General features: G+C 38.5%; 1 protein-coding gene across 1 annotated transcript; it reads left to right on the top strand.

The window, feature by feature from the left end:
* Positions 1 to 23575: 23575 nt before the first annotated feature.
* On the top strand, positions 23576 to 25873 carry LOC118597756 (disintegrin and metalloproteinase domain-containing protein 21-like). The gene has a single exon (XM_036209431.1). It carries the CDS (start codon positions 23576 to 23578, stop codon positions 25871 to 25873), a length of 2298 nt encoding a protein of 765 aa, XP_036065324.1.
* Positions 25874 to 26088: the final 215 nt, after the last annotated feature.

The following is a 26088-nucleotide window of genomic DNA, read 5'->3' as shown; positions in this document are numbered from 1 at the left end:
AGGGTAAGGTTTTCCACTCTTGCTCTGACCTCGTGGTTTTTAACTCAGCAATCGGTTCTGTGTTTCTTATTTAACAAGCTGGTTACATCTGCAGGCCCTTATGCTGCACAGTAATATTTTATTAATATATTTTATCTTGTAGTGGATTTGAGAAGTATCAATTAAGCCGTGTTTCCACTTAAGTGTGAAGATGACAGATTTTATTGAAAACAGAAATAGCTTAGAATCTCAGGACCTCATGTCTGCATAGGTTTTGTAGGTAGACATTATATGTGAGTAACATCTTCAAATGTATTTCAACCATGGACACAGGATCCACTGGATAAAGTGAGAGAGAAAAATGTAGACAGATACTGAACGAAATAAAGTATATAGCTATATTTTAAAAATCTCTGCAGGTACCTCTAATGTGCCCAGTGTTAAGATCTGTTATATTGGGCTAGAAGAAAGAATGAGTGGACCAAATGTGAAGGCTTCCTTGTTCTACATCTTTGGAATCTAGATGGCAGAGACTCAGAGATCTGCATCATCATTTTATAGCTATATTTTAACATTCTGTCCTATGAAATATTTAATAAGGATAAATCATAAAATGCTCCAAGGGGCTGGAGAGATGGCTCAGAAGTTAAGAGCACTGGCTGCCCTTCCGGAAGTCCTGAGTTCAATTCCCAGAAACCACAAGGTGGCTCACCACCATCTGTAATGAGATCTGGTGCCCTCTTCTGGCCTGCAGGGGTACAGGCAGACAGAATGCTATATACATAATTAGTAAATAAATCTTTAAAAAAATTAAAAATAAAATGCTCCAAATCCAACTTGCTACGAGAATGAAGCACAAGAGTACAAGAAATATGATAAGTAAGACAACGTGATACCTCAAAGAATTCATAAGACTTTGATAACTGAATCCCGAGATATTGAAATGATTGAAGTGTGAGACAAGGAATTGAAAAGTTTAGTTAAAAATGGCCAGTGGTCTCAACGAAGTTTCAAGTAGATGAACCAAGTCAATACACCAATTCAAGACTTGGATGATAAATTCAGCAACTTGGACAAGACATTGTGCAAATATGGAAAAATTCTGAAGATAACCAAACAGAAGGCTTGGAAATTAAAAGCTCCACAAGTCACATGAAATGTCAGTGTGAAATATCACCAGCAGAAAACCCAGAGAGGAAGATTGAAAACAAGGCTGAGGAACTGTTACATCCAGAGATCACCCGGGAAAGTAATAAGCAATAATGACCTTAATGTTCAAGACTGCTGGGAAAAAATAAACTGAGTCCAGAATTTTTGATGAAGCAGGGGGAATAAGGACCCAGAACAAGGGCTTCAGAGATGCCTCAGCAGGTAGAAGTACTTGCTGCTCTTGCAGAGGACTGGACTTTTGTTCCTAGTATGCACGCAGTGGCTCACAAATGTTTGTAACTCATTTCAGGTGATTTAATGTCCTCTTCCTTCAGGTGCTATCTGGTAGACCCTGAAGCACATTTAAACATTTCAAGAATGCCTCTAAACTGACTTTTCCAATTGCTTATGTGCTATATTCATAGAACTCTCTTCTCTATACATGAGAATAACAAACTGTAGTTCATTAATCTCTTCCTTCCTTCCTCCCTCCCTCTCTCATCCTTCCTTCCTTCCTTCCTTCCTTCCTTCCTTCCTTCCTTCCTTCCTTCCTTCCTTTTTCTTTCATCTTGGTTTCTAACAGCTTATTGCAACAGAACTCATGAATAAGTACACCATGCTGATGACTTTGTGTTCTATTGCCAAAGAACATGGACATTCTAGAGAGAAAAGAGTGTATGCATGGAAAGGTTTTTGGAGAATCCAATGCTGTGTAGCTTTGGATAGAGAACAAGGAGAGAATCCACAATGGTGAAAAATTTAAAAAAAATGTGATATGCTTTCCATAATAAGGTCCCAAGTAATAATTGTACTATTATTATAATCTGTAATGTATCAAGGAAGAGAAAAGAAAGAAATCAAACTAAAATTGAAAAAATATACCAGGAAATTCAGGAGTTAGAATTATTACAGTGTTAGATTCCTGTATGTGTAACTTCAATGTACATGGTAAAGCAGGCAGGAAATGGGACATATAGGAAAGTATACTAAAATTTCAGAAGAATTTAGCACATAAGAAGCTTATTTCACATTATTAAAGAATTGGTGTCCAGGAGGTGAAAAAGCTATTTGTAGTAATTAATTGTTTTGGTCAACATGACAGAAGCTAGAACTATTTTGGAAAAGTAACCACAATCTATCTGATTGTCAAGAAAGTCTTTGGGATGTTTTCTTGATTAACCATTGATGTAGATGTGTAGATCATTACTACCTCTGGGTAGGTGGTCCTGAGTTGTGTAAGAAGAGGGCTTTGCAAACCACAAGGAGCAAGACAGTAAATAGCACGTCTCCATGGTTTTCCTTACAGCTCTTTCTCCAAGGTTCCTGTCTTGCTTGATCCCTGTCCTGACTTCTTTCAGTAATGGACTTTTACCTATTTAGTGTAAGATGGAATAAAACCTTTCCTCCCCAAGATTCTTTTGGTCTTAGTGTTATCATAGCAATAGAAACCTTAACTGAGGAACATTTGTACAGGTGTTGAAAGAGGAAGGGGGGGGGGTGAATATAGCTAACATATGTCATCTGTTTAATATATTTATATATTCATATACAATATATAGTTATATATTAGAGAGACTAATAAGAGAAAGAAACAGAAAGAGAGAGTGAGACAGAGAGAAACTGTGTCAAAGAAAGGTTGGGGACGGAGGGAAGGAAGAAGAATGGGAAAGATAAATGGAGTGTTACACTTTCTTCAAAATGGGGAGTATCAATTATTTTTAAAAAGTACATTTCACAATGGTTTACCTTTTTTCAGCAGCAGTTTGGCATATAAAGAACTATAATTAAATATGCAAATGAAATATATAAACCTATACATGTGTGAGTTTGTACTGGGTGGCATACATATTTTTATGCAAGTATATTGTGTTGTTAAAACTCCACCATAATTGTAACTTTTCTGAGCCACTAGGTGTCAGCACCCAATAACTCTTTGGAAAAACTTGCATTGCCTTTTTGTTTTCCACTGCGACAGCCAGCCTTTCCTTTTCAGCCATTTTCTCTGCATGTAAGACACACACACTAGAAAATGTATGTTGCTAAGTTTCAGACATGAGACAATTACTTGACGTGACTTATTTTCTGATTTTGAGTTTAATGCTAAGTTAGACAGATATATCAAAAATGTCAGTTTGTCCCCCTGCCTGTTGGGGAAAAGTATATTATGTACATGTATGCATGCCAAGAAATATAACTCAGATTTCCACGATACCAGAAAAACTACCCAAAAGATATTTTTTTCTCTCCAATCTCTCAGCAACTGTTCATTTTATCATGTATTTCATATACTGTTTCATGGAAAACAGTGAAGTCGGAACTTACTTTTCCATTTTCAGTGTATTGCAAGTTTAACTATTTCTTTTTTTCCTGTGATTATACTTGGAGATTGTCATGCTTCAACAAAACGATTACTTTCTTGTTGCCTAGTGAGTATCTTACACATTGTGATTAAAAGGTAGAGTCCATGACTTTGTTGATTGCTTGAGTCAATTCATAATAGGAAAATATTTTTTTTTCAGCAAGTTGTTTCACTTAAGCTAAGCAATGAGAAGCTCTGGAGAATACATATAATTAAATTTCCTTATACCACAGCTACTTAAAATCTTGGAATAACAACTAAGCAAATGTATGGGTTTTTCCTCTAATGTCTTTACCCAACACCTAATTTTAAGGAGGGGACCTGCCTGAAAGAGAGGGGATGAATGAAGATAAGGAGAAATTCTGTCTTTATCTTAACCATGACATACACCATCAAAAGAGACCAACTCAACGCTTTGCCAATGTTTGATAGTCAGTGGGAGAGCATACAGTATAGAGTATGCAGGGGCACAGACAGAAAAACTGGCCATTGTGGACACAAGGAGAGTATACAGTCCATGTACGTGCAGGGGTACAGGCAGAACTGGCCATTGTGGATGGACATAAAAGTCTTGAACATTTGTCAGTCAATAATTTACTCTATTGAACTGGCTACAGTTTTGATTCATTTATCTTTCTGAAATTGTGTGTATGTTTTTTCTATCTCAATTATAAATACCGACTCTTCTATGGAAAATGCTGGTTATAGACTGAATGCAAAATCTATTCATTTAACAAAAATCAATTCATCTATCTCTCTGTGAGGCATTTTGCCATGTTCTGTGTTGGATACAAAGATGTATTCAAAGGAGTTCCTGTTCCAAAAGCTTAAATAAATCATCTAAATAAATCACAGTTGTTGTTATTTTTTATGGTCTTAATATTCCATTAGTGCTTGAGACCTCCAAAGCACAACTTTTGTTTCAAAAACATCAAATTATCTTGCAAATACCAAATCACCAGTACATTTTACATACAAAGAAATAAAATCTTACCAGCCAGATTTCTCTTTTAGATAACGTAATTGAAATTCTTAGAAGAAATGGTTTGCTCCAGGCTATGCAAGGAACTGAAGTTACATAACCATTTTCAATAGCATACTGCTGATATTCTGTACTGCCTCCTATAAAATCTAGATTGAAACCAATTTGTCCAACAATAAGTAAAACACAAATACAAGATAACAAGGATGCTTTCACTCAGTATCACTGTTAGCATGCTAATGCTGTGGGATGGCTGCTGGGCATTTAGCATTTGTGGAAAAGACTTTATTTCAGCTTATCTCAGGAAACATGTAGGATTTTTTTCCTCCTTTTCACACTTTACATTAATAGAATAGTGGTGAAGTAAGCACTCGGACGCATTCCTGTGCATGTGGATATTTTCTATCTCTCTGTGGTGAAAGGAATAGTGAGGAACAGATCTGTCACTCAGGCAGCATGAACAGATGGAATGAAAATTTTTTATGTAAAGACAGCTCTGAGGAACTATTCAAAGAACATCTTCAACAGACAAGTCATTCTCAATCTGCCTTCACATGGTATTATGACTTTATGGAAACGCTGCTTTCCTGAACTGAATTTTGTGTTTGACTACCTCATAAACTATTATCAGAATTAATCATTCTGTGAATCATGAGGAAAGCAATCATGGGCTTCTATGATTTAAATATAACTTTTTATAGTAGAATTGGGTGACTTTAATTTCATTCATTATACTTTTTTTGAGGTTACAATATATTTAAAACATTTCTCCCTTCACTTTCTTCCTCCAAGCTCTTCCATATACTCCTCTCCCCTCTCCAAATTTATGCCCTTCTTTTTCAGTAATGGTTATTGCATAAACATGTGTATATACATATCTACATATCCATGTATATTACTAAATATAACTCATCCACATAGTTACTTGTATGTATTTTTTCAGGTCTGGCACTATACAACCAATTCTTGTGCTCTTCCCTGAGGAAGATCTCTTCTCTTGCTCCCAGTTTTCCTCAGTTGCCTAGAGCTCTATAGTTGAGGCCTTTCCCCCACCCACTTTGGCATGTCCACTGGTGTCATCCATGTTCAGTTCACCTTTGGGCAGTTCTGTTGATGATACGTGATAGGTATACTTCCTGATATTACCAAGAGAAACAGTCTCACAGAGAGTCCATTATCCCCTGGATCTTATAATCTCTCTATATCCTCCTCTGCAATGTTCCCTGAGCCTTAGGTGTGGAATTGTTTTGTAGAAGTGTTCACTGGGGACTGGGCTCCACAACTGTACATTTTGATTGATTGTGGTTTTCTATAGTGGTCTCAATCTGTTGCAAAGAGATATTTCATTGATGAGGAGTGAAGATACAGTTATTTCTTGAACATAGGACAAATATTTATAGATTGGTGTTAAAAAGTATGCTCTTATTAAATTAATGGTTATAGATTTTCTTCCAATAACCATGGCTTCACTAACACTGAGCAGTTAGCAGGGTTTCTAGTATCAGATGTGGTATCCATCTTGTTGCACACCTTTTAAGTTCAACTAGAGAGCTGGTGCTTACTGCCAAGGTATGTGTGTCGCTATTCCAGTCTTTATCTTGCTATGCTGGTTATTGATGTGTTTCATAGCATGTGCATGAGAGAACAGTCAGAAGCCTAATAGTTTCTGTCCATATTTTACTGTGAACATAAGAACACTTCAGACCCACACACTAGATGAAAAGTCTTGTAAACTGTCTATCTATCTATCTATATATATATTTTTGGAGCTGAGGACTGAACCCAGGGCTTTGTGCTTGCTAGGCAAGCGCTCTACCACTGAGCTAAATCCCCAACCAAGTCTTGTAAACTGAATAGTTTGAACCAGGTTATAGAATGAAGAAGCTTTCTTCAAGATATGATTCACCTGTATATTTTTTCCTTTTGCTAATGGGACACAGAACCTCTACCTCTTCATCAATGGCCCTTTGGCCTCATTGTAATTATTTTGGGGTTCACTAATGCACAAGTAACAAAAGGGCATTTCTGGAGCTAAATATCCAGGGAGGCTTTTATATTTCTGCCTGGGCTGCTCTGTTGCTGTTGAGACATGGCAATGAAGGAGATTCTTTGCCATGAATAATTTGGGAAGATTCTACAAAAAAGAGAAAATAAAGATACTACCGATTGCAGCATTCTCAATGTAATTGTTAGAAAGACTGACAAGCAGTAAAAAAATCCAAGACTTCAAAGAGCAGAAAACCATGAGCTTCAGGCTTCCAGATGAGCTTTTGTAGACATCACATAAAAAAAAAAATGATCCAAACAAGACTGAGTTTTGGGTCTACACGTTTATGAGAAAGGACAAAACAGATGAAAAAAAAAGAGAGAGAAATTAGTGCAACTTGTTTTATAACACTAAGTGAAAGACTAAGAGAAAACTCCATGCTTATATATCCAGAGAATAAGGGTCTCAGGGTCTAATATATATATATATATATATATATATATATATATATATATATATATATATATATATATATATACAGAGAGAGAGAGAGAGAGAGAGAGAGAGCATCTTGAAGGGATGTAAATGCAGATTGACATCATAAGAAAGGCTTCCTCCAGAGACCCACAGCCAAACATTGGGTGAAGCTTAGGGAACCCAACAGAAAATAGGACGAAGGGCTATAGGAGCCAGCAGTGTTGAGGACACCTTGAGAATACAGCCCACAGAATCAACTAAGTAGGTCTCATAGGGGCTCACAGAGACGAAAAAAATGGCAATCATGGAGACTGCATTGACCTGTGCTAGGCTCTCTGCATACATGCTGTGGTTGTTTAACTTGGGGTGTTTGTGAGACTCCTAACAGTGGGTATGGGAGTGTCTCTGACTCTTCGGACTGCTGGGTTGCCTCATCCTGCTTTGATATGACAGTTTATGCCTAGTCTTACTGCATCTTGTTATGCTATGTTCTGTTCATGTCACTGGGAGGCCTGCTCCTTTCTGAAGGAAAATGGAGGAGCCATGGTTCTGGGGAAGAGGGAAGTAGGAGAGGGACAGGGAGGAGAGGATGGAGAACTTATGGTGGGGATGTACTGTATGAGAGGAGAATAAAGAAAAAGAAAAAAAGTAAATGTGTTGGGTAATTGGAAAAGCAAAATATGTATCAAAGAATAAATCTGTCTACTGCAATTTCTTGTGAATTTATATATTTCTATTGCTAAAGAAAAAAATCAAACAAAATAATCCAAATCTTTCCATTAAATTTTGCTTTGAAATGAGAAACCTCCCATGATCGATGGCCAAGTATCACATTAAGATTTGTCTCACCAAGATCTGCTTTGGATATCTCATTGAGTTTTTATTAGTCTTCAAATTATTTTCAACACAATTCAGAAATCTCTCTATGTGCTTATAAATATATATCCTTTTTATATTTTTATTTTGTAAATAATTTAATTTTACATATCAGCCACGGAGTCCCCTGTACTCCCTCCCCCACTCCTCAGTCTCCCCCCCATATCCACCCCCCCATTTCCACATCCTCCAATGTAAGGTATCCCCTGGGGATTCAGCTCAGCCTGGTAGATTCAGTTGAGGCAGGTCCAATCCCCTCCTCCCTATACCAAGGCTGATCAAAATGTCTCAGCATAGAGCATAGGTTCCAAAAAGCCAGCTCATGCACTAAGGACAGGACCCAGTTCCACTGCCTGGGGCCTCCTAAATAATTCAAGCTAATGAACTGTCTCACTTATCCAGAGGGCCTGATCCAGTTCCATGGGGGCTCCTCATCTATTGGTTCACAGTTCATGTGTTTCCACTAGTTTGGCTATTTGTCCCTGTGCTTTTTCCAATTATGGTCTCAATATCTCTTGCTCATGTAATCCCTCCTCTCTCTTGCCCATTGGACTCCTGGAACTCCACCTGGGGCTTGGCCATGGATCTCTGCATCCACTTCCATTGGTCAGTGGATGAGCGTTCTATCATGACAGTTAGGGTGTTTGGCCATCTGATCACCAGAGTAGGTCAGCTCGGGCTTTCTCTTGACCATTGCCAGTAGTCTATTGTGGAGGTATCTTTGTGGATTTCTGGGGACCTCTCTAGCACTCTGCTTCTTCCTATTCCCATGGGTTATTCATTTATCATGGTCTCTTTCCTTGTTCTTCCACTCTGTTCCTGATCCAGCTGGGACCTCCCACTCCTCTAAGCTCTCTTTCCCCTGACCTTTGTCCTCCATTATCCCGCCTCACATCCAGTTTGCTCATGTAGATCTCATTCATTTCTCTGTCGTAGGGCGATTCCTGTGTCTTTCTTAGGGTCTTCTTTACTAGCTGGTCTCTTCTGACATTGTGAGTAGCAGTCTGGTTATCCTTTGCTTTACATCTAGTATCCACTTATGAGTGAGTACATACCATGTTTGTCTTTCTGAGTCTGGGTTACCTCACTCAAGATTATTTTTTTCTAGTTCCATCCATTTGCCTGCAAACCTCATGATGTCATTGTTTTTCTCTGCTGAATATGTGCCACATTTTACTTATCCATTCTTCAGTTGAAGGGCATCCCAATTGTTTCCAGGTTCTGGCTATTACAAATAATGCTGCTATGAGCATTGTTGAGCATGTGTCCTTATGGTATGATTGAGCATTCCTTGGGTATTTGCCCAAGAGTGGTATAGCTGTGTCTTGAGGGAGACTGATTCTCAATTTTCTAAGAAAGCGCCATATTGATTTCCAAAGTGGCTGTACAAGCTTGCATTCCCACCAACAGTGGAGGAGAATTCCCCTTGCTCCACATCCTCTCCAGCATAAGCTGTCTTCAGTGTTTTTGATCTTAGCCATTCTGACGGGTATAAGATGGTATATCAGAGTCATTTTGATTTGCATTTCCCTGATGATTAAGGATGTTGAGCAATTTCTTAAATGACTTTCAGCCATTTGAGATTCTTCTGTTGAGAATTCTCTGTTAAGCTCTATATCCAATTTTTTAATTGGACTGTTGGGTATTTTGATGTCTAATTCCTTGAGTTCTTTATAAATTCTAGGTATCAGCCCTCTGTCAGATGTGGGGTTAGTGAAGACCTTTTCCCATTCTGTAGGCTGTTGTTTTGTCTTGTTGACTGTGCCCTTTGCCCTACAAAAGCTTCTCAGTTTCAAGAGGTCCCATTTATTAATTGTTTCTCTCAGTGTCTGTGCTACTGGTATTATAATTAGAAAGTGATATCCGGTGCCAATGCATTCCAGACTACTTCCTACTTTCTCTTCTTTCAGGTTCAGAGTAACTGGTTTATGTTGAGGTCTTCATTCCACTTGGACTTAAGTTTTGTGCACAGTGACAGATATGGATCTATTTGCAGTCTTCTGCATGTTGACATCCAGTTATGCCAACATCATTTGTTGAAGAGGCTTTCTTTTTTCCATGGTACAGTTTTGGCTTCTTTGTTGAAAATCACATGTTCACAGGTGTGGGGATTAATGTCAGGGTCTTCAGTTGAGTTCCATTGGTCCACATGTCAGTTTTTATGCCAGTACTAAGCAGTTTTTATTACTGTAGCTCTATAGTAGAGCTTGAAGTCAGGGATCGTGATGTCTCCAGAAGTTGCTTATAAATATATATCTTAATATTCCAAGGACATTCAAGCATTTGGCATTTGGTCACTATTTTTCTTTTTTTTAATTATTCTTTTCTCATACATTACATCCTCTCCCTCCCTTCCCTCCAGCTTCTTGCCACATCTACCTCCCTTCTCCCCAGATCCACATCCCACTTCCCCTCACCTCAGAAAAGAGCAGAACTCCCAAGGACTGCAACCAAACATGGAGTAAAAAGCTACAATAAGACCAAGCATATACCATCATATCAAGGCTGAACAAGGCAACCCAGTAGAGGAAGAAGGTCTCACAAACAGACAAAAGAGTCCGAGACAGAAATCACTCCCACTGTTAGGAATCCCCAAATAACACCAAACTACTGAGCCATAACATATATGCAGAGACTGCTCCAGGTTCCCCGAACTCTTCAAGAGTCCTGATGAATTGATTCTGTGAGCTGTGTTCTTGTGGTGTCTCTGAATCCTCTTTTCCCTCTGATCCTTCTTCTCCCTCCTCTGCAGGACTCCCTGAGCTCCACCTGTGGACTGTGGAGTGGCATCTGCTCCCAGCAGTTACTGAATGAAGTCTCTCCTGGTGTCTTTGATGACGATTCTGCTAGTCTCCAGTTCCAGAACACCCTCCAGGAAGGACAAACTGGAGGTTGAAGGTTTTGTGACTGGGTTAGTGTCCCAGTCTCTCTACTTGAGGCCTCATCTGGTTACAAAAGATGGCTGGTTCAGGCTCCATGTTTCCCATTACTAGGAGTCTTTGCTAGGGTTAGTCTCAGATTCCATGGGGTTTCCATTGCACTAAATTTCTACCTTATCCCTGAAATGTCCCCAAATTCCAGTTGTTTAAGTATTTTCTGTCTCCTCTGACCTGATCCCAACCTCACCCTCCCCAAGTCCACTCTCAGAATATATTCTATTTCCCCTTCCCAGGAAGGCTCTTGGATCCCCCCTTAAATCCTTCTTGTTACATAGCCTCTCTGGGCCTGTGAACCATAATATGACTATATTTTTAATTTACAGCTAATATCCACTTCTAAGTGAATATATACTGTTTCTTTTTCTGGATCACTAAGGATAACATTACCTCACTAAGGATGATATTTTTTTTTTCTGTTTCCATCCATTTGCCTGAAAATTTCATGATGTCATCTTTTTAACAGCTGAGTCATACTCTACTGTGTAAATGTACCACCATGTTTCTTTTATCCATTCTTAGGTTGAGGGACACCTAGGTTGTTTCCAGTTTCTGGCTTTGATGAACAAAGTTGTTATGAACATAGTTGAGTATGTGTTCTTGTGATAGGATGGAGCATCCCTTTGGGTATATGCCCAGGAGTGGTATAGCCAGATCTTGAGATAGATTGATTCCCAATTTTCTAAGAAATTGCCATATTGATCCAAAGTGGCTGTACAAGTTTGCACTCCCATCAGCAATGAGGAAGTGTTTACCTCGCTCCATATCCTCTCCAGCATGAAGTGTCATTAGTGGTTTATTTCTATTTATTTATTTATTTATTAATCTTAACCATTCTGACAAGTATAAGTTGGAATCTGAGTCATTTAGATTTGCATTTTCCTGATGGCTAGGAATGTTGAACATGCTTCTTTTTAAAAAAAATAACATTAATTCTTTATTGACTTTTTTGGGAATTTCATACCATACACCCCAATCCCCCTCACTTTCCAAGCCCTCCATATCTGACCCTCACCCCTGCAGCATCTTGCCAAAAGAAAATCCCCCCAAATTAATTAAAAACAAAACAAAACAAAACAAAAAACCCACCTCACTCCTCCATTTTTCCTGCCTCTCTAATGTCTCTTCATTGGTCCTAGTGGCATTGGGAGCTGCAGTGTGTCACGCAGTATACACTTTTGTCCAGTCAGTCCCTCCCACACTTGTTCATTGCAATGAGTTATTGGTCTGGTTCGAGGCCACTGGCCTATGGCACACCACCATTATCACTGGACCGTCACCTAAACTTCTCTTGGACATCCTGCTGTTGTCCTGAGTCATAGAGATCTTGTAGCTGTCAATCCCCAGGACCAGTCCCTTCATGGACTCCTGCAGGTCATAGATAGAGTAGATGTTAGGGCAAGCCAACCCAAGTCCCAGGATGTGGCCTTGGGTGGTAGTTGAACTGCTCAGTATGGGATGCTGGGACCACCCCCATCAGTTGGGGGGTAAAGCCAGTTCTCCTACTCCTGTGTTGTCAGGGCCAGCTCTCCCATGCCTGTGGTGAAGGAGGGAGCCATGTCTCCCTAGTGTAGGGGCCAGCTCCCCTAGGGCCAGTGAAGGGTGGGACCAGCTCAGCACAGACCTTAGATTTTAACATGCACGTTTCCTATGGCCTCCTGTAGTGCCATGGCGCATGAACATTAACATTGACCCCAGTTGCAGCAGGACCATGAACCCAGACGTGGCCCTCAGTAGCAGCTTAGGTCACTCAGATCAGTATGGTCCCTGGAGGCAGCATGGCCATTGGACAACAACATGATATCAGGTGTCTGATCAGACCACAGGCATCTGCATAGCCCTCAGTGGTAACAGGAGCCATGGACATCAACTCAAATGTTGGCTGCTGTATGGTCATGAACCCAGAAATTGTCCATTACAGCAGCCTGGCCACAGATGACATCATGGCCCCAGATGGCAGTACAGGCCACTCAGGTCAGCATAGCTTTGGTTGTGGCACAGCCCTTAGACACCAACATGGCCACAGAATGTAGCCTAAACCCTACACATTGGTGGCAACATGGGTCATAGACATCAACACAGATCCCAGCTGCAGTAGGTCCACTGACACAGACATGGCCCTCTTAAGTAGCCTGGGCCCAGATATTGCCCCAGGTGGCAGGGCAGGCCACTCAGATCAGCATGGCCCTGGTGGTGGGCAAGGCCCTTGAACACCAACATAGTGCAGCCTTTGGTGGCAACATGGGCCATGCACATCAACAAAGACTTCAGCTGCAGTAGGACCACTGACCCAGACATGGCCCTAAGCTGCAGCCTGTGCCTGTACATCACCATGGCTTCTTGTAACAGTGCAGGCCATTCATATCTGTATGGCCCTGGCTGCAGTATGAGTCTCAGATGCCAACATGTTCTCAGGTGGTGGTCCAGACCCAAGGTATTTACATGGCCTTCAGTGGTAACAGGAGCCATGGACAACAACAGTGACCTTGGCTTCAGTAGGACCATGGACCCAGAAATGGCCCTATGCTACAACCCAGGCTCAGATATCTCCTTAGCTCCAGGCAGCAGCACAGGACAATCAGGTCAGCATGGTCTCATTGGCAGCATGGCTCTTGGACACCAACATGGACTCAGGTGGCTGCCCAGAGCCCAGGCATCCACAAGGCCTTCAGTGGTTACTGAAACCATGGACATCAACACAGACCCTGGCTGCTATAGGACCACAGACCCAGACATAGCCCTGCAGCTCAGACCTAGGTGGCAGCACATTCAGATGTGTTGTAGAATATTATTTTAAGGTGTGTTACTTTTGTTTATGTTGCATTTGTTTAACTCTATGAAGCTGTGTCACTGTGCCTGTCTACAATGCCTGATGTTCTAATAAAGAACTAAACAGCCAATAGCAAGGCAGGAGTAGCACTTGTAGGCAGAGAGGATATACAGAAGGAGAAATCTGGGAGGGAAGAAGAAGTAGTCAGAGAAGGAGGAAGACTCCAGGGGCCAGCCACCCAGCTACACAGGAAGCAATAGAGTAAGAGTAAGATTTACAGAAGTAAGGGAATGGAAAAAAGCCCAGAGGCAAAAGACAGACAGGCTAATTTAAGTTAAGGAAATCTGGCTAGAAACAAGCCAAGCTAAGGCTGGACATTCATAATTAAGAATAAGCCTCTGTGTGATTTATTTGGAAACTGGGTGGTGGGGCCCCCAAAAGAACAAAAATAAACAACAGCATAGATGGACATGGCCCCAGCAGCAGCACTGTCCTTGAACAACAAGATGGCCCAGAAGCTGGCATCTTTATGGCCTTTGGTAGGTCATGGATGTCTACACAGGCCCAAGCTGTGGTAGGACCATGGACCCAGACTTGGCCCTTGGCAGCAGCCAGGGCCCAGTCATCACCCTGGCCCCAGGTGGCAAGCAGGTCACCCACATCAGATTGTTCCTCACAGCCTCTTCAGCTCTGCTTCTTTCCACAGCACTTGAACCACTCTGCTTCTCTTTTCCATTTCTCCACCATGTATTTGTTCATCATCATGTCACCTGTCTACCCAGGCAGCCCTATGGATGTCTTCATCCAGCTCAGACTATGTGGCCTGTGAATGCCTTCAACCAGCCAAGACTGCCATTGAACATTCCTTTAAGTGTTTCTTGGTCATTTTAGATTCTGTTATTGAAATGATCACTATCATTGTTATTTTTAAATTTGGGATTGAAATTATTGTATCATGCTCATCAGACCAGTGCTCTGCCACTGAGCTAGAAGCTTTTTAATTTCTTTTTTATTCTGAGACAGAATCTTGCTAGGTTGTCCATGTTTGTCTTGAGATCACTCTGTAGCTCAGATGGGTCTTCTGCTTATAATCCTCCTGATGGAACATTCTGAGTAGCTGAGTTTACAGGCCTACACCTTGAAATCTGGCCAGATCACTATTCTTAATTCCTTCTATAACTGCCAAGTGTTTTTTATGCAAGACCTTTCTTTCCTTTTCTTTTTTTTCCCTTTGAGACAGGGACTCTTTATCTAGCCCTGAATGTCCTGGGCTGTGTAGATCTGGTTGGTTTTGAATACACAGAGCTCTACCAGCCTCTGCTTCCAGAGAGCTTGGATTAAAGGTATGTGCATCCACACCTGCCCATAAGATTATTTTTTCATGTTCATTTTCAAATATGTATCAACAACTGTTAGTTTTCATTGTGAAAACATTGTAAATTTTGGTGTTTGACCAGTGTTGAGTCAAATTCACGTAGTAGATTTTGTTTGATAACATATTCTTTTTCAAGTAGCAAATGACTATAATGTTGGGGTTTAAGATTTTTCTTTTACTTTACTGTTCTGGTATTTACTGCAACTAAAGATGGTAAGCTTTATAAATCAATGCCATTCTATCCTTTCAGTCATAGAGGACGCCATCTGCCTTATGTGTTACAAGGAAATATGATTGTTTTATTCACTAAATCGACTACTCATTCCCTCTTAATTCATTATCCTGTTTATTATTTAGTCATTTCGACAAATAATTAGCAGTAACTAACTATAAATTTGTACACAAACAATGATGCTAATATAAAATGTGACCTGATAAAAGGTTTTGTATCTCTTATAATGATATAACTAAATAATGATTTGGAATACAAAAGAAAAAAGAAAAAGCCAAGCCAACACCGAACAAATTAGGAATCTCATTATCTTTGAGGAAAATAAAAGAAAGCAGAAAGCTTATTTCCTAAATGTGCAATAATTATTATTGAATAAGCTCAATTCTAGAGCCTTAAAAAGAGCACATGTTTATTCTCTAGAATAACAATCAGGTATTTGTGCACAGCTCAGCCAGTCTTGTACTCTGGGTATCACCAGGCTGTAATCATGATTCTCAGACTGTGATTTCATCCAAAGGCTCAATCCACACTACATTGACATCTAAGCTCCTTAGGATTCTTGGTTCACCTTAGCTTTCTTGCAGCTGTCTCTCTGATGCTGTCTGTTTACTGTGAAGAACCTACCAGTCTCTGAAAACCGCAAAAATGTCTTTGGTTGGATTCATATGGAAATACATAGATCATTTTTATGTTACCAGTGATGATCACCTGGAAGATGATACTGCATCAATTCTGTGTGGTTATTTTGTTTTGGAACTAACCAATGTCCTTACTCAAAGTAGCATGTTTTGCTTCTATGTTAGTTACATGCTGATGCTTTACAAAGACTTACCCAAGAGTGATAAACACTTTTTTTGTCTCAAGTATGTAAATTAAAAATTTAAAAACTATATTTTTATAATATTCTGTTTATGAAACAAGTTAATGTAGTCAACTACAAGCTATCTTAAGCTTTCAGAAAACAACTGTTTAGGTCAGCTTATAAAAGTAAATAGGCATTGTATTTGCAGGTTTACATAGTCAACACTAATTGATACACACTTTTTAAAAAAAAATACTGCTTTTAGCACATTCCATATATTCTAGAACATCTTGTTTTTGTTTATATCCTGAGGCAGTGTTTTATCTTTTTGGCTTTTCATTGACTCAGGGATGTACAAGATACTGTATAGGCCTGGTGGTTATAACTGAATAGTAGAGTGTTTGTTTAACATGTATGAGGGAGACACTGGGTGAGAGGCTTATAGTTCTAAGAAATACAGTAAAGGAAGATACATTATTTACTCTCCACCTATATTATATATGAATCTTTCCAACTTTCCCACAGTTACTGATTCCAGAATTTATTTTTGGGAAGGGGCAAAAAACCTCACAAGATTTCAATCTTTTTAAATTCTTAGAGGCTTATTTTTTAAATATAACATTTGATTTATCTTTGATAATATTCTGCATTTATCTAAGAATTAATATTCTTAACATGGTCTTTATGTGTGTATAGGCTTATTTGTTACATAGTTTTGTTCAAATGTTTTGACTTTGTAACTACATATTCAGTCAGCTGTTGAATTTGGAAGCCTTGTGCTACTGCTGGATTGCTAGCTGTAGTTCAGGTCAGGTGTGTAGATGTTTGTTTTACATATTGATATGACCTGAATTTGAGTGTGCATACACTTAAAATTGCTATTTATATGCCTGATAAACACATTATCATCAGGTTATCACCTTGCTTGAGTCTTGCCATTAAATTAAATTAATTAAATTTAATTAGTTAAAGCCTCTACTACTTGATATAATTAAATGTCCCCTTAGAAGAAGGGCATTTGTGGCACAGGAACAGCAAGTGAAGATTTGCCTTATGTTGCCATAAACAAGGAACTGTAGTAGTATAAGGGATAAGTACACAATAAACCATCCTAGCATATTCAGGGAAGGTATGTCTTTACACAAACCATGGTACTAGTCATGAAGTCTTCAGGAATTCAGAATTTTAAGGCATTAATTGTCTGCTATATGAGATAATTATACGCATTATTTTAATGGCATCCCTAGAAAACAAATAGAGGAATAAAACTCATGAAAACAAATTTTATATATTTTTTAAGTATGTGTAGGTGTTTCATCTACATGCACTTGTGCATCACTTACATGCTTGGTGCTCACAGAGAAGAGAAGAGGATGTTGGATTCCCTGGAACTGGAGTTACAGCTGGTTGTGAGCCATCACATAGGAGCTGGGAATTGAACCAAATCCTTCGGAAGAGCAGCCAGTGCTCTGAAACATCTCTCCAGACCCTCAGATTTTGCCTTTTAAGAACTAGTTCTGTCACAGTCTATAATTTCTGTATTTCAGAGACTGAGACAGGAAGATTGAGATTTCCAGGCTACCCTGTGATAAGTAATGAATCCCAGTCCAAAAATAATTTATACTAAGATAAGGAGGCAGTGGAAAAACCATGGGAGGCATAAACATGCAGATATCATAACTTCTCATGTATCTATAACCTGATAAGATAATAAAAAGGGCTGATGGATAGCAAAATTACTTTGAAAGACATAGAGACATGTCAATGCAATTAAGCCATGGCACAGATACTATGCAAAAAGCTGTAAAAACAATATTTTTGGAATTTTACCCACGCCCTGTTGTCCTGGATATGCTCTAGGCATGATCTAGGCATCCACAGAGTGGATATTTCAATAGACTAGCTAAATATATTAGCATTTATAATTGTATCAGTTCCCCTTTATCCTTTCTTATCTCCAAAGAATTCCAGTTACACTTCCTAAGAATGTTTAGCTATACATTCCCATTTTCTCTTTTTGATACACAGACTTTAATCCTGACTCAATTTAATGAAACATGTTTTTCTTTGTAAACTGGATTTCTGAATTTCAATTTTCAAATATGCTCCATACTTGAAACTTTTTATTTTAATATCGTTTATGATTTCTCAATTATAATCTGAAAAGTAAGCTGTCAAGAATAATAAACTTTTCATGTGACTTCCAACAACCACAAGCTTAATGTAGTTACTCCAAGGCAGGATATTTAAATGGTCAGGCAGTCAACTTACATATGAAGTATATTCTGACATAATTATTTTATTCATTTTCTTATTTCCTAATTTGTTTCTGTCTTTCTTGGTGACCCAAGTTCTATGTAATATGTAGAGACTATTCACATAATGATATGCCTCTGTGTTACTCAGTATCCTTAAAAAGACAGACGAGATGGTGGCAGAGGCCCCGAGTCAAGAAACAGTATTTCAAATGAAACTGGACTTTCTTCTGGAATTCAATATCTTTGCAGTGTGTCATAATATGGTTATATTTTAAAGAAATAACTTGGCACCATGGTAACAGTATGAACAAATGTAGAGAAATAAAATAATTATACTATATGAAGGAGGCATAAACATCCAAAGAAGGAAAGCAATTATCCACATGGAATAGTTGTTGAAACTATATAAAATAGGGCCAATGAAATCAGATTTCTTCCTACTGAGATACTTTTTAACAAGAGTTAATAGAAACTATACAGAGCCAGAGTCAAAGGAAATGTACTCACTTGACTGGTTTTGTAGAACTCAGACAACCTTGTTTCTAGGCAGATATTCTAGAACTTAAGTGAGAGACAATTGAAGGACAGAATTTACACTTATCTTTGTTATGTGAGGTCCCAAATAACCATGTTAGTCCTTGTAGGTGGCTGTTATAAACAATCTTGAATAAGGCTGCAACTACTAAGATCATGGGATCCAATAACTCATCCTTTGGTAAGCCTTTCAACAGTTAAATTCCATGGAAAGAAGCAATTATATTTATGCATATTTGAACACACATTCACACCCACACATATATATGACAAGGAATCATGTACTACATGCATGTACATAGAACATTAAAAAGACAAATGTGATTATTGGATGATCATTTTATTTGGACAATGCTGCCAAATTATTTTTTCCTTTTGATGTTGTCAGTCATAATTTGAAACACACTAGATAGGGCTATGTTAGAACGAGAAGGCCAGATAGCAATTAGGGTAAAGAGATTAATAAATACAATGAGACTATAGAGAAAGAAGGAGAACTTATCAAATACGATGTATGGCTATTTACTTAGAAGTGTCTGTACTACTATGTAACTTTATACAAAATTATCAAAATATTATATTCTCTCAGGTGCTTTTGTCTCTGGAGCCACTTTAAAAAATAATGTAACAGGTGAAAAGAGAGTCTGACAAGGATTTTCGTTGTCAACTTTTCCTGTTACTTGGTTATGAGAGACTTAATATTACTTAAGTTCATCCACAGACATACTAAATTAATAAATGATTCTTCAGTCATGCATACAATTTACACTGCACAACAATTACCGAAAATGTGGTGGAAAAGCATGAAAAGCAGCACAAGACTTCAGGATTGGACTCCAAAGCTAGAAGTGCTGTCTTGAATGCTTTCTCCCCCGGTTTTGTTTTTTGCTGTGAGCTCCGTGTGTCCTTTGAAGTGAGTCTCCCAAGAGTGTTGATCGCCCACTGAGTAACTGAGGCAGTTCTTTCACTCTAACCAAGAGACCAGTTTTCAACCTGAAACAGCTTTCTGCTGCCTCTCTTCAAAGGCAAAACAAAGACTCATAATAACATTTGATTTGCTATTAATCAAGTATTAAGTGGAGGCTTATTGGCTATGTAATTCAAAGTACCATTATTGAAATTTAATTACCCAGTCCACACACAGGCATCGTTGATTTTCAGCGTAGGTACTTAGTCACTGTTCTATTGCTGACCTGACTCCCTGCACCAACTTCTGTCTTAGTCACTGTTCCATTGTTGTAAAGAGACACCACGATCAAAGCGTTTGATTGAGTGCTTGATTACACTTTCAGCTGTTCAGTCCATTTATCAGCGTTGTGGCAAGCACAGCACTGGGGCCATACCTGAGAGCTACATCCTGATCTGTAGGCAGAGAAAGAAAAGGAGAAAGAGAGGAAAGGGGAGAGAGGAGAGAGAGAGAGAGAGAGAGAGAGAGAGAGAGAGAGAGAGAGAGAGAGAGAAGAAGAAGAAGAAGAAGAAGAAGAAGAAGAAGAAGAAGAAGAAGAAGAAGAAGAGAGAAGAGAGGAGAGAGGAGAGAGGAGAAAGGAGAGAATGAGAGAGTCCACCCCACAGTGATACCTTTTCTAACAAGGCCAGAACTCCTAACCCTATCAAAGAGTTCCATGTCCTGGTGATTTAAGCATTCAAATATATGAGACTATGGGAGACAATTACTAATCAAACCACAAGTTCCTTTGACAATTAAATTCAGAAAACCAGAAAGTTACAAAACAATGTAGGCAATAAATCTCAGATCATTAATGATATAGGAGTGTTTGAAATTACTGCCCATTCATGATTTCATCCTAGGTAGTGTAGTATAGGGCTTCCTGGTCCTAATTTTGTCTTTCTAATATTTAAATCACCCTTTAAGTAAGTAGACTGTGATTTCCCCCACCATAGGATTGTTAGCCTGTTGCAGGAGGAAAAGCATTGGTCTAGATCGAGTTGAGGATTTTGGTGAAAGCAAGTTTGTAGCACTCTTAGCTGGGCAATTGTGATGACATGTACAATGACAGGAACTTGGAGCATAAGAAAAAGGGTAATTTTCAGTTAGGAATAAACATTGTTGTTGTTTTGGTTAAATATATGAGCTAGATACTCAAATGTGCTAATAATGTACAGTCATGCTCTTAAACTGATGGTAAATATGGTTTAAGATTAATATAAAGGTGAAAAATGTGTATTTGTGGATTGTGAACAAGCGTAGCATGCACAGTGAGGATGTTGGTAAGACACTACTTGCCCATCTAATTCCTTATGAAAACTGTTTAGAATGTTGCTGTAAGACTAAGGAAGAAAAGTCACTAATAGGTTTACAAAATTGCAACCAGGGTTGACTTTGGAAATGAAAACAAATCATAGCCAAACACCTAGTTATAAGTATTGCATATTGAAATGCTGAGACTAATAACCTTCTCCTATTCTTGTTGCAAACTTTCTGTATTATCAGGTAAAACGAAGTCCTACAAAAAGCATGTATACAGAGAAGAGGTCCTTAAGATTTTCATAAAAAGAATATTTCATAGGTAACAGTAAAGTAGTTACTTTAAAAGGAACAAGTCAAACTACATAGGATTATGATAAAATAAAAATTGATGAGAAATGAGTTCTAAGCCCTGACATAGGTAGGCATTGAATATTGGCAACATGTATTTTATATTTACTATGGTAGTATGTTTTTCCTTTGGTGCAATTTAATACTTTCATAGAAGATTTTTCACTGTAACTATCCTAGGAATCTTTAACTTCATTACTTAAATTTGTTTCTTTAGACATCTGATAAAGTGTGGGGATACACTCAATAGGTTAAAAAAAAAGAGCAAAGAAGCATAGGAATCATCCGTGAAACAATACAATGCTACATATTTATAAAATGTATTTTTGTCTTAAATCCTGGGCCTAAATATGCTCTAGATGACTAAGTTGTTTAGGTCTGCAGCATCTACATATTTTCCCAGTTAGGCAGCACTGTGTATGTATATAATACGGTTTTATTCCTGTTTTATTTAAGAACAAAGAAACAAGTTAAGGTTGCTAGTAACTCTATGTTCTCAATTTCATATTTATGTTATTGAAATTTTTGATATTTTGGTATATATATATATATATATATATATATATATATATATATATATATGTATTTGTGTGTGTGTGTGTGTGTGTGTGTGTATGCATGCCTGCATGCTCATGTCTCTCTGTGTCTAACTTTATTTATGAGATAAATATCTCTGAATGCTTATTATAGATATTAGCCCATACTTCTAAAACTCACAGGGACACTCATATAAACTTTGTTACCCTAACATCAACACTATTTTTGGCAAAACTTCTACCACCTTCTTGGGGTTCATTGACTTTCTTTTAATTTCTGCACATTTTTTTTCTCTTATGTATTCTCCCATCTCCAACTGTTCCGTTACTAGCTATCATTCCTTTCCACTTAATATGTTTAGAGACTTAAAGAAAAACAATACAACTGGATGTAAAAACCTTTGAATAACATGTCTGTTAACCTAATTTATTGCAGTCTGCAGTCCTCCAGGCAGGGGGATCAGGATCTGTCCCTGGTCTATGGGCAGGCTTCTGGAATCCGGTGACTGTGGTGTGACACCTTGCACAACTTTGGTGCAGTGGGAAGGGGCTTGGACCTGCCTAGGCTCAATGTGCTGGGCTCTGCTGACTCCCCATGGGAGACCTCAATTTGGAGGATGTGGGAATGCCGGGTGGCTTGGGAAAGAGGGCTAGGGGGTGTAAGGAGGGAGGAGGGGGGGAATCTGTGTATAGTATGTGGAGTGAGTAGAAAATTTCTTAGTAAAGAAAAATGAAAAAAAAAAAGGATGTAATCAAAGCCCCACAATAATACTAGCAAATTTTGTCAGTATTTGCAAATGTGTATAATTTGTTTATATGTGCATACTCACATGAATATATACATTTGCACAAAAACAAATGTACATTTAAGTTAAAAAAGAAAGAACTGGATGTAGAAAGCTTTGACCCACATGTCTATTAACCTAATTTATTCCAGTCTGCAAGTGTAATTATTTTTTTGTTCCTATGTGTGTGTATCATTGAAATTACCCAATACCATGACTAACAATAAATTATTAGTGATATTTTCACACTTTAATGTTTCACGGGATTAGATAGAGTTTACAGAAGTATGAACACTGAATAGAATTTCATATAATTTAAATGTAATTAAGCAATATATATGATAAAATAAAACAACAGGTATGAAAAACTTTTACACATTTCTCCTGATTAATATGAAGAGTCATTTGAAATACAAAGGAAGAATTATTGATATTTTCCTAAGTCATTATGTAAAGTCATGATTCCCTATCAAAACAAGGTACTTATTATCTTTTTATTGACATAATTAGATTTATTTGCAGTGGAGACTATATACGTGTACACATACACATAAGCACATAAACAATATTATGATGGCTCTCTGTGGCCATCATGTAGGTACTTAACTGTCAATTCATGGTTAGTTGCTGGGCTTTTGCTCACCAGAGTCCAATACTGCCAAACTAATACTTATATTACCAGTGTACTACCAATACTCTGTAACCAATACTACCAATACATGGAGATGAGTCATTCCATGAGCTAAACACTAACACATTTTAACCCATTCTCTGTTCTTTCTGCTCCACCTGGTCTGCCCACACACAAACCATTTTCAGCCCTCCTTTTTGTTCTTATCTTTAGTTCTCCTTCTGATGGATTGATTCCTTCTGAAGCTTGGCCATTAAATACGACCACCATCTACAACGCACTCAAAGGAGCAGAGACATACAAGCAGGGACACCTTCTCTACATCCTTCCCTTTCACTTCTTATTTCATAATGGCAGTACTGGAGACCCTGGAGCATGTGAAAATCACTTTCTTGCCACTGTGGCTGGAATTAACTCTGTTTTTGTCTGCATGGCCACAGACTGGGATGTCCCAATACCAGAGCCCCCCTGAAGTAGTGATACCCTTGAGAGTGCCTAGCACTTATAAAAGTATGGAAGCTCCAGGCTGGATCTCCTATATCTTGCACTTTGGGGGCCAGAGACACATTGTCCATGTGAAGGCTAAGAAGCATTTGGTGTCCAGAGCTCTCACTGTGTTCACCTACACTGACCAGGGTGCTCTTATTGAGGACCAGCCTTTTGTTCAGAATGACTGCTATTACCATGGTTTTGTGGAAGGGGACTCTAAATCCATGGTTACTCTTAGTACTTGTCTGGGAAGCCTTCAAGGAATACTGCAGACAAATGGAGTCACCTATGAAATCAAGCCCAAAGTGCATTCTGCCACATTTGAACATCTTGTATATAAGATTGAAGACACACAGTATACACACAGAAGTTGTGGACTAACTGAAGAAGCAATAGTAGAGCAATTGAAGTCTCAAGATAATGCTAATTCCATTCTAATGCAAAGTTCTTATACAGGATGGTGGCTCCACCGACATTTTCTTGAACTAGCAATTGTGGTAGATTATGGAAGATTCATTTTTAGGAAAAGGAATGTGTCAGTTGTGGAAATGGATGTATTCATGGGCATCAATTTAGTAGATGATATTTATAGCTCAATTTATCTTGATGTGATTCTAACTGGAGTTGAAGTTTGGAGTTCAGGAAACCCCTACCCAGTAACTACCGCGCGTCATATGATGGAACAGTTTTGCAAATGGAAGAAATCTAGCTTCAATAGCCGTGTAGCTCATGATTCTGCACATATTATTGTGAAGCAGGATTTTTGTTTTAAGCATCTTACTGAGTCATACTTTTCTGAAGTGTGTAATATTAATTTGAATTGTGGTTTGGAGTGCATTATGGATGATGGATTGACTTCATTTAGAACATATGTGACACATGAGATTGGTCATACATTAGGAATGATGAATGATGATGATAACTATTGCACATGTGGGAGAAAAATATGTGTAATGAACAAAAGGCTAATACCCTCAGATGCATTCAGCAACTGTAGTTATGAACAATTATTAGAGACTCTTTCTAGAAAGAGTTGTTTGACCAATGTCCCAAATCCACAGGCTATTTTTACAAAGAAACGCTGTGGGAATGGTGTGACTGAAGATGAAGAGCAATGTGACTGTGGTTCCTTGAAAATGTGTGCCCAAGATGAATGTTGCTCAGCAAACTGCACTCTGGTATCTGGGGCCGCATGTGCTTCTGGGCTGTGTTGCCATAACTGCCAGTTTATGCCATCAGGCACAGTGTGTAGGGAACGTGTCAGTCAATGTGATCTGCCAGAGTGGTGCAATGGAAGCTCTCCTGCATGCCCAGAAGACATGTATGTGGAGGACGGGATCCACTGTCTGGGCAGGAATATCTGTTTTCAAAAGAAATGTAATAGCCGTGATGATCAGTGCAGAAAACTTTTTGGCCAAGGAGCCAAGAATGCAAATAAGAACTGCTACCTAGCAGTGAACACCAGAGGTGATCGCTTTGGTCATTGTGGTAGGAAAGATAATAAGTATGTAAGATGTAATTATAAAGATGCTCTATGTGGGAGAGTGCAATGTGAGAATGTAGGAGAAGTTCCCCATTTGAGCAATCATTCTACTGTGCATTCAACTCAAGTCGATGGAAACAACTGCTGGGGTATTGACTACCATTTTGGGATGAATGTACCTGATATTGGTGAGGTGAAAGATGGTACAGAATGTGGTCCAGACTTTCTATGCTTGGAAAGGAAGTGTATCTTTATGCCACCATGGGAAGAATCTTGTGTGCCTATGTTCTGCAATAAGAGAGGCATCTGCAACAATAAACATCACTGCCATTGTAATGAATATTGGGCCCCACCCAACTGCCTGAAAAGGGGCTATGGAGGTAGTATTGACAGTGGCCCACCTCCTGCAAGAAGATCACACAAAATAGTTTACATCATACTTCTTGTTTGGCTTTTAGCTTTTATTGTATGTTCCTTCTTGTTACTTTGTTTTTTGTGTTTAGAGAATAAAAGATATGAGGAAAGAAGGAGATATATTGCATCTTTGCCTACGAAAAGAAAACATAAAGGCAAGAAGTCATCCAAGAAGGAAGAGGAAAATCTTGAAACAGAACTTGAGGAACAAAAGCTATCTGAGGAAGAAGAGGAAAACACTGAAATTCTAGAAAGTGAATAGAGTTCAAATGCTCTACAACAGAGAGCTGAATGTCATAAAAGCATACCCCTCCAATAAACAGCAATATATGTATACATCATGTTAGAAACAATTGCAAAAATGCAGAATTAAAAAAATACACTAAGTCCTAATGAAATTTTTTATTCTTTTCTGGCATTCTAGTAGCAGAACATGGCATATATCAAAAACTATTGAGAAAAAAATCCCAGAGTTCT

The sequence above is a fragment of the Onychomys torridus genome, chromosome 17 (assembly GCF_903995425.1).
Source record: "Onychomys torridus chromosome 17, mOncTor1.1, whole genome shotgun sequence".
NCBI lineage: Eukaryota > Metazoa > Chordata > Mammalia > Rodentia > Cricetidae > Onychomys > Onychomys torridus.
This window is presented reverse-complemented; position numbering and strand designations above follow the sequence as displayed.

Coding starts and splice junctions, on each gene's coding strand:
- LOC118597756 (XM_036209431.1), top strand. CDS start 23,576: ATGGCAGTACTGGAGACCCTGGAGCATGTGAAAATCACTTTCTTGCCA.